We start from the raw sequence: 9,914 nt of genomic DNA, 5'->3' as shown, positions 1-9,914 counted from the left end.
TCTATCCTGCCCTACAGGAAAATAGAAGGGGAAGGGGTTAAGAGAAGGGGGGGAGAGATAGAAGGGAAGGCAGACTGGGGGAAGGGTATTCAGAATGCATGCCATCTTGGGGTGGGGGGAGGGGTGAGATGGGCTGAAAATTTGGAACTCAAAATCTTGTGGAAGTAAATGTTGAAAACTAAAAATAAATAAATTTATTAATAAAAAAAGAGAAATATCCTTCTTTGTCTCTGCCATTCCAAGCCCTGCCTCTACTAAGTTCATGGCCCAGTTCAAGTTCTACTTTAAAAATTGTCTTCCCTAGGAATGCTGGCTCTCTTAATCCCCTCCCTTTAAATGATTTATTATAAAATTAATATTAAATGTCAGTACAACCAATTAGACTTACTTTGCAACTAGTTGTATTACATTGAGTGCATATATTGGGTATATATATTCATCTTATATAACTGATATTTATATATTTAAATTAAAAACAACTTAAAATGTATTTATATAATAACATTTATGAAATTAATATAAAAATATGCAACACAGGACCTTTCAAAACAGAAATATTTACTTCAAAAGGTATAATAAATACACAAACTTACTCCCCCACCCTGTCGGAGGCATAATCCCCCTATCCCTTTGCACCACCTCAGTCTCTGGGGAGGGGAAGAGTATTAGGTTCATAGTCCAAAACCCTCCTTCAGAATCTAGTCCTAGACACTGATTTCTCAAGGTTTCCATGCCAATATGGCTGGCTGCACCATGTCTCCTGCAATCCTGACTTCATGGTCATTATGGCCTGAACTCTGGTCCAGTAAGAATCACCTTCCACACTTGAAACTGAGGACAAATGATACAGAACAGAAACACTCTCAGGCCCATTCCTTGGAGCCAGGGTTGCAGAGAAGGAACTGGGAAGGATTTTATTTTCTCTCTCAACTGTTCAGTTCATGGCATCCAAGCAGGGCAACAGAAAGGATAGTGACAGCTTAGTCTCACCAGTTTTAAAAATATAGGCAGCCAATCAAAGGAAACTATCACTACCCACATGGTATGGGACATTGGGCTCCATCTTAGACAAACTGGGCATGCTCAGAAAAGCTTTGGTTACAAATAAATGTTAATATATTATATAAATTAATTTATATTGAATTTATATATAGTTCATTGAATATCAGCAAATATCATAACTTTTTAGTCACTCTAGGTTTCTATTAGAATTCATTTTTTATTCTCATTTACTTTCTTCTTGAATGGATAATAGAATCATAGATTTAGAGCTGGAAGTGACCTTAGAGGTCAACAAGTCCAGTTTTGGTTGTAGTGTATATTCTGTTCTTCTGGTTCTGGTTTTTTCACTTTGCATTTATTTCATAAAGATATTGTAGATTTCTTTATATATCATATTCCATACAATTCTATATATTCTATATATTCAGTATATTTGTTAATCTTAATACCATTATATTGTGCCTTACTGTGCCTTAGTTTCTTCATCTGTAAAATGAGAAAGTTGGGTTAAATGGCTTATAAGTCTTGAGCTCTCTCTCTTGAAGATAATAGAAAGCTATTCAGAAGTATAAACCACACTGAATTTAACAGAGCATCTTAGATCATTGATATAATCACTGTATACCATCTCCCCACCAAAGAACTTCCAGTGCCTGCTGTTGAAGATGAGAGCAAATTGGTACACTGAAACTTCATGCCCCTTCAAGTCAATTGCTTGTTCCATTCTTCATGGGACTTCATATTTCATTGCTAGAAAAGCACAAATACATGCAGAACCAAGAGCACTATTAAAGGTTGGGAATGGTTTATTACCCACATTACCTACCCCACCCCCCCTCCATTTCAAAGAAAATGCTTTAGGGGAACAAATTTATGATTTTAAAATGCTAAGTGAATGTTCATTTAAATAAGCATTAACATTCTTAATAGTTGACATGCTTCCTATGTAGAAATAGGAACCAGAGCAGTGCAGCTGAGATAATATACTCTGAGTAACACTGAACACTTATTCAATCATTTTAGATGCATTTTAAATTATGAAGTAATATGAAACAAAATAGAAATACGAAGTGTATGTGTAATAGGGCACATCATGTTGCCCTTAATCGTAGCTCTCCAGTATGACTCAATTGCCCCAAATTACAAGACAAGGGCACAGTCATTGACTGGAAAGCCCTGCAACATTAGAATCCCATAGACTGTCATACCTGGATGTGGAGATTCATGTCAGAAGGTATGGGAAAGATAATTCCTGTCTATGGGTTTCAGGTTCCTTATCTGTAAAAAGAAGAGGATAGACAAGAAAACCTCTCAAGTAACTTCTAGTTCATGATGACAAGTCTTCTTGAGTTAAAAAGGGCTAAAACTGAACTGGTAAAAGACTCATATAAGGAAAAATTATTTTTAAAAAATTATTTAGTTTTAGATTTACATATATTTTTGGCCTCCTGGGCTTATTACTCTTCTTCCCCATTTACATGGTTTTTACATCTACTTTTTTAATTCTTAGGGAGAGAAGAAGACAGTAGTTGAAGAGAGTAAGAATTACTTTTCTCTGGCTAGAGAATGGTTTTTTTTTTTTCTATTCAATAAGCATTTGTAAAGTACCTATTTTATGCTAGGCACTGAGAATGCAAAGACAAAAATGAAATACTCCCTACCCTCTAAGAACTTATGGTCTACTGAATCTGAGCCTACTAAAAATCTAAAATGGAAATATCACCCATTTTGCACCCAGATTTTACATCTAAATTTTATATTTGATCTTAGCATTTTTTTTTGTTTTTGGCTAGGTAATTGGGATTAAGTGACTTTCCCAGGGTCACATAGCTAGTGTTATGTGTCTGAAGCTGGATTTGAACTCAGGGCTCCTGACTCCAGAGCTGGTGCTCTATTCACTGTGCCACCTAGCTGCCCCAAATCTTAGTATTTTGAATAGTGTCAGAACTATCCATTACCATTTAGCATAGTGATTATTGAAAAGATACTTATATGTTATTAGAAAAAAATGCTTATCTACAAAAATGGGATATATTAAAGTCATAATCAATATAAAATTAATATTACATATATTCTCCCCCCCCCCCCCCGCACCCATCTCCAAATCTTCCATTATCACTGATAACTTCCCAATTATCTTACTCTTCTGGCCATCCACCTCGCCATCTGGACCAAGGACCATGCCTTGGAAGACTTATAGAAGCAGCTAGTAGTGCAATAGATAAAGTGCTTGGCCTGGCATCATGAGTTCAAATCTGACTTCAGGCACTTACTTGTTATATGACCCTGGGCAAGTTACTTAAGTGCTGTCTGCCTCATTTTCCTCATCTCTAAAATGGGGATAATAATAGCAGCTACTTCGAAGGGTTGTTTTGAGAATCAGATGAGATAATTTCACAGACACACATCTATCCATCTATGTCATATTACACACACATATGTGTATATGCGAAATCCTGTTTTTTTCTTGCAGTGATAATTCACTAAAGGGGCTATTCCTTCCAGGTACCACAGATCATATGAAATGTTGAACAATCCTTAAGAGAAGGTCCTACTTCTGTGTGTGTGAGAAGATTGGATGTTGGAGATACAGAAACTTACAATGCATGAGCAACATAGTTCATGGGCTGAAACAGGGAGGACATTTGTGACTAAAATCAAGACAGTTGGATATTTGGGGACCATGATGCTGATCTTGGTCAAAGTCAGCCTGGGGCTTCTCTGTCTGGAGATGTGCCTTGTCAAATTAACTATATGGCTATTGTATTTTGAGTTCAACCTGTACAGACAGGCCTGCCAGGCATAGGCTGCTCAAGCAGATGATGCTAAGGAAAACAAAAATTATCCACTACAGGACTGAGAAGACAGATGACACCCAGCATGAATGGCAAGTCAAGTATCCACATTACAATTGGCTAGCCCTGGGGAAATTGCTCCTTTGAAGTTGGAGAGACATCACCAATGAGCTGTCAAATTAATCCACCAGGGTGGAAAGGATGAAAAAAAATTCATTCTTCTAACAGAGAAGGGTAATATTAGAGCTTTACTAAAGGGGCCATGACAATACTGTGATCAAGAGCAGAAACACTTGAGAAAAAAATGACTAGCATCTCAATTTTCTCCTCCTTTTCTCCCCATCCCCCTTTTGGCCGCTCCCTAGCATGTGAAAGATGAGTTTAGCCAGGCTAGATAGCAGTTGGAATAATTTTTACTCACCATCAGTATGGGAAATAACAGCAAGCCTGCAGGAAATGAGTCCCAGCAACAAGTAATCATTATTGCAAAATCAAATTCTCCCTGCTATCTCTGATATACCTATATGTCACCCCAGAGATGGGGCACACAGTATTATAAATCCAGCACACAAGACATGGGACAGTAGGCTACGGAGCCCTGTGTGTATCTAAGGGCTTGACATACCAAGACAGATATATGATGGCAACTTTCTCCCCATTGCTTTTGCAATAAAATTCCCCCTGAGCTCCAAGAAGAGTTAGGAGTATAATGCAGTTTCAGTAAATCAAGACTCAAATTAAAATGGCCAGAAATGTAGTGGTATGCTCAGATGTATGGAGAATATGAAATTTAGTGCTCTAGTAATGGGTGGGAGCAGATTATCTAATTACAGAGGCAAAGAAGAAATATTACTTTCTGGGGTAAGAAGTTAAATGCTTGAATCCATTAAACCACCATACCTCTGCAACCGCTATATTAACATGAAGTAAGGCCCATGTAATAGACTTGAGTTTTTTTTTTTAGAGAATAAAGTAGACCACTAGAAAGAAAACACAAATGAAAAAGCTACAATTAATGATAATTTTAACACTGTACTTGTGAAGTAATTTAAGTTTGATCTTTGAGTGTTGAGGCAATCTCTCTGATAATGTAGTTACATCTTTTCGCCCTCTTTCAATGTCAGCTGTTTACTTTTTCTCAACATATCTTGAAAGGATTGAAGATGATCTTTCAGTAGTTTCAGATCAGAGATCTAGAGTTAAAAGGAACCTGAGAGACTGTCTATTTTACTGATGAGAAAACTTGGGGCCACGGAGATGACACACTGGTAGGAAGTGTGAGAGGTTGGTTATTAATATTTATTAAACCGTATTAATTATTTCAAAGTATATGTGGAGGCAATGTGGAATGGTGGGGAGAATACTGAGACTGAAGTAAAGAAGATTGGGTTGAACTCCCATCTTTGACACTTATTAGCTATGTGACTCTGGGCAGGTCAGTTTATCTCTATATGTCTCTGGCTACTCCTTAGGACTTATTTACTAAACTATAGGTGGCAGTGATCTGAATTAGGAGAAATCTCCATGCTAGGAGCACTACTCATTAACCAAATCACATATTACCAGATGGTAAGGTTGACTGGATGAGGGTGCATTGTTAGCTGTCAGTCAGCTAGCATTTATTAAGCATTTACTATGTATCAAGTACAGTGCTAAAGCTGGGAATAAAAATACAAATAGACTGTTCCTGTCCTCATGGAGCTTACATTCTAATAGAGGGAGACAACATATAAGAAGAAGTTATAAAGCGAGAAAAGGTATAGGAGTAGAGTGGGTAAGAGAGATGGTAGAGGAAGTTCAGAAGTACCGGAGAGGAAAGAGACATGGATGGCCTAGACGCTTTCCTTAAATAGAGATTCTGAAAAAAGCCGTCCAGTCAGAGGGAGAGGATTCTGGAGGGCAGGGTATGTCTAATGTGTGAATTCAAGGGTTGCAGTGAGGCTTTAGGATAAAGAGCTGGATCATAGTAATCAATCAGTATTTATTAAATGCCTCCCATGTGCCAGGCACTGTGCTAAATGCTGCAGACACAAAAGAAGCAAAAGACAGTACCTACCTTAAAGGAGTTTACAATCTAATGGGGGAAATAACATGCAAACAAATATGTACACAGCAAGCTATACACAGGATAAATAGGAAATATCAGAGGGAAGGCACTGGGATTAAGAAGGGTTTGGGAAGACTTCCTGTAGAAGGTGGGATTTAAAGGAAGTCAGAGAGATCAGTAGGCAGAGCAGAGGAGGGAGAGTGTTCCAGGCATGGTGGTGGGGGGAAAGTCCAGAGCCAAGAGATGGAGTGTCATGTTTGTGGAATAGCCAAGAGGGCAGTGTCACTGGATCAAAGAGTATATGGTGGAAAGTAAAGTGTAGGAAGACTGGAAAGGTAGGAAGGAACTAAGTTCTGAAGGGCTTTGAATGCCAAATGGAGCATTTTGTATTTGATCCTAGATGCAACAGGAAGCCACTAGAGTTAATTGAGTTGGTGGGGGGAGGGAAGGTGCCATGATAAGACCTTTGCTTAAGAAAAATCATTTTAGTGACTGAATGGAGAATGGATTGGAATGGGGAGGGACCTGAGGCAGGCAGATCCACCAGCAGGCTATTGCAGTAGTCCAGTCTTATGGTGATGAGTGTCTGCACTAGGTGATGGCAGTGTTGGAGGAGAAAAGGGGGACCTATTGGAGAGATATTGCAAAGGTGAAATTGACAGGCCTTGGCAACAGATTGGTTATGGCAGATGAGAGATAGTAAGGAATCCAGAATGACTCCTAGGTTTCGAGCCTGAAGACTAGAAGGACAGTAATGCCCTCTACAGTAATAAGGAAGGTAATGCCCTCTACAGTAATAAGGAAGGTAGGAGGAAGGGGAAGGTTTAGTGGAAAGGTAGTGAGTTCTGTTTGGGGCAAACTGAGGTTAAAATGTCTACTAGATATTCAGTTTGAGATGTCTGAAAGGCAGTTGAAGATGCAAGATTGGAGGTCAGCAGAGAGTTTGGGGCAGGATAGACAAATTTCACAATCATCAGTGTAGAGATGCTAATTAAATCCATGGGAGCTGATGAGATCACCAAGTAAAGTATTGTAGAAGGAGAAGAGAAAGGGGCTCAGGACAGGACCCTGAGGGATACATATGAATAGAAGGCATATACTGGAAGAGGATACAGCAAAAGAGACAAATAAGGAGCAGTTAGGTAGGAGGAGAAGTAGGAGAAAGTGGTGTCTTGAAAACCTTAAGAGAAGAGAGTATCAAGGAGAAAAGAGTGATCAACAGTGTCAGAGGCTGCAAAGAGGTCAAGTAGAATGAGAACTGAGAAAAGACCATTTGATTTGGCAACTGGAGATAATTAGTAACTTTGGAGAGAAGTTTCAGTGGAATAAAGTCAGAAATCAATGTAAGGGATTAAGAAGGGAATGAGGGGAGAGAAAGTAGAAAGGGCAGAAAAGATGTAGGACAATAGTTACTAGGGGAATAGAAGGATCAAGTGAGGTTTTTTCCCAAGGTGGGGAAGACTTAGGCATGTGTGTAGGCAGCAGAGAATGAACCAGTAGAAGAGGAGAGATTGAAAATAAGTGAAAGAGGGGCAGCTAGGTGGCACAGTGGATAAAGCTCCGGCCTTGGAGTCAGGAGGACCTAAGTTCAAATCTGGCCTCTGACACTTACTGGCTGTGTGACCCTGGGAAAGTCACTCAACCCTGATTGCTTTACCAAAAAATAAAATAAAACAAGTGAAAGAATGGAGATGACAGAAGGGGCAATCTGTTAGAGGAGACAGGATAGAATGGGATTGCTTAAACAAGTAGAGGGGTTAGTCTTTTGTAATGAGAAGCCACTTTATCATGTAAGTCAGGGGTAAAGGAGGAAATAGTGGCAGAAGGCATCTGAGTGATAGAAGATGAAAAAGAGAGGAAAAGAGGGGAGCTCATGGTGAATGGCCTCAATTTTTTCCTGTAAAATATGAGGCAAGGTTCTCAGCTGAGAGAGTTAAGGGAGGTCTACAATGCATCCTGGAGAGGGTTAGTAGAGAGTTAGTAGAGAGTCATATATGTTCATTCAATTCCTATTTACTTTTGGGTATAGCAGGAATACTAATGACAGTTTATTGTTAACTATCTACTTAGTTATAATTAAGTAGCATAGATACTGGCCGTCAATCTGAGGAAGCAGGTTTCCAAAGATCTGCATATTGGATTGGAACACATCCTCTGTATAGCCAGGAAGGGCAATTCTAAACATGTGCCAACTGTTACGTGTGTGTGTGTGTGTGTGTGTGTGTAAAAGGCAGAATAGACATAAAGACTGAATGGATGTCCATAGTAGAAGATATGTGCAAAGAGAAGAAAACTGACAAGTTAATTAAGTTGTGTTTTTGTGAATGCTATTATTCCCATGGAAAGATGCTAAAGTAAAACATTATGGTTTGGTTAAAATCAATGAAAGTGGTTTTTTTTACATTTCAGAATCTTGAATTTTATACCAGTGAGCCAGGTTACTGCATACTTATAGGAAATAACAACTCTGATTAAAGCAAAGGTCATAACTTAATACACACTTAACTTTGATGACAGAAAAGTATCCTGAAACATTATAAATTTGCCAGATGTTCTTACCTGACATGGGATTACTGCATACTCCTAATTGTGACACTCTATCCTTGGAGACTTTTAAGCACATTGTTATAAATACACATGGTTAAAGGACTTTTCTGTACTTAAATTAACCTCTAATTTTCACCCCCCCCCAAGTATTTTCAATATGCTTTTGAAGCCTGGCAAATATATCATTAGAAATAATAATCATATTATAATAACAGCTACGTAGATCTATTAAGTGCCATCTATGTGTAAAGTACTGTGATAGGTACTGGGCACAGAAAGATAAAAAATGACCAAGTGCTTTCCTTCATGGAACTTACATTCTATTTGAAGTTGGGAGATAACAATATGCACAAAAATATTTAAATATGATAGAGTGTAAAGGAGGTAGAAAAGACATCCAAAGTACTCCAGGAAAATTTGAGGAGGGAGAGGAACCCAACTTCACTGGAATATTGTTTGGGTTCAGTCATTGAACCCAATAGTAGGAAGTAAAAGTAATGTAGGAGTTCAAGAAGGGGAAGAACAGTGAGGATGGCATGAGTTGAGGAGGTGGATGGTAGGGGCAGAGGGCGAGTTTGCAGTTAAGGTTATAAGTTAAGTTGTGACTTGTTCATAGAACCAATAAAGAGACTGCTCTGTAATTGAGGTGATCTGAGGGAACATAAAAAGTACCCTACCTATAAATCACTTGGAGGCCTTTACTTTACTACTGAGATGCAATAGTATGGTTAGTGGAAGGAGCACTGACATCTGGGAATCAAGAGATCTGGCTTCTAGTCAAACTCAGAAAAGGATAGTGACTCACTTAAGGTCACACAGATAGTAAGCAACAAAATCAGGGCACTGCTTTGTTAATTAGAATAGAATTTTAATTATAACAAATAAAATGCTCATTTCCAGGTTACAGAAATTCTGTCTAGAACAAAGAGTACAGCTAGGTATTTGATAGTAAATTAAGAAGTTAAAAGTTAAAAGAGGTGAGTGTCATGTCTGCACCACCATGAACAACCTTCATTCTCCTATGTTTTTAATTGTTTTGTGTGCTAGTTTTTGGTTATGTTTGGATGAAAAGGAACAATGCTGATAAGTTCTGTTTGAGATCAAGACAAAAAAAATTAAATTTAGAAAGAGCTCCTCCATTTTTCCTTTTCTTCTCCCTGCTTCCAACACAAAAAGCACACAATCAAGCACTATTGTTATAGTTTTATTACTATCTGGGCAAGAACAGTGAAAACATTTATTAAATAGAATTAACACATCAAATGAACTATAACTAAATCAACATAATACTGTTAATCTTGACCATCTGCTAGCATATGGAAATAGCTTTGCTATATAGAATCATTCTTTGTAAAGGAATTTCATATTGATTCAGCACCTCATGATACTAAGGTATCATTTTGTACCCTACATCAGTGATGGCAGTTTTGTGCTTTTGAATTTGGATGGCAAATTTGATATAGACACCTTTAATCATGTGTGTGAGTTACAGCTTGTATGTTAATAGTTCTTTCTACAATAAA

At 38.1% G+C, this 9,914-nt stretch overlaps 1 protein-coding gene across 1 annotated transcript in view; it reads right to left on the bottom strand.

The window, feature by feature from the left end:
* Positions 1 to 1,448: 1,448 nt before the first annotated feature.
* Positions 1,449 to 9,914, bottom strand: part of EEF1E1 (eukaryotic translation elongation factor 1 epsilon 1) — a 30,157-nt gene continuing 21,691 nt past the window's right edge. The window contains exons 4-5 of the mRNA XM_027846271.1: positions 2,211 to 2,280; positions 1,449 to 1,752 (exon numbers count right to left, since the gene is read on the bottom strand). Of these exons, the coding sequence (XP_027702072.1) occupies positions 2,230 to 2,280 (51 nt within the window). The 3' untranslated portion in view covers positions 1,449 to 1,752; positions 2,211 to 2,229. The remainder of the gene's footprint in view (positions 1,753 to 2,210; positions 2,281 to 9,914) is intronic.

The sequence above is a fragment of the Vombatus ursinus genome, unplaced genomic scaffold (genome assembly GCF_900497805.2).
Source record: "Vombatus ursinus unplaced genomic scaffold, bare-nosed wombat genome assembly UNPS02000577.1, whole genome shotgun sequence".
NCBI lineage: Eukaryota > Metazoa > Chordata > Mammalia > Diprotodontia > Vombatidae > Vombatus > Vombatus ursinus.
This window is presented reverse-complemented; position numbering and strand designations above follow the sequence as displayed.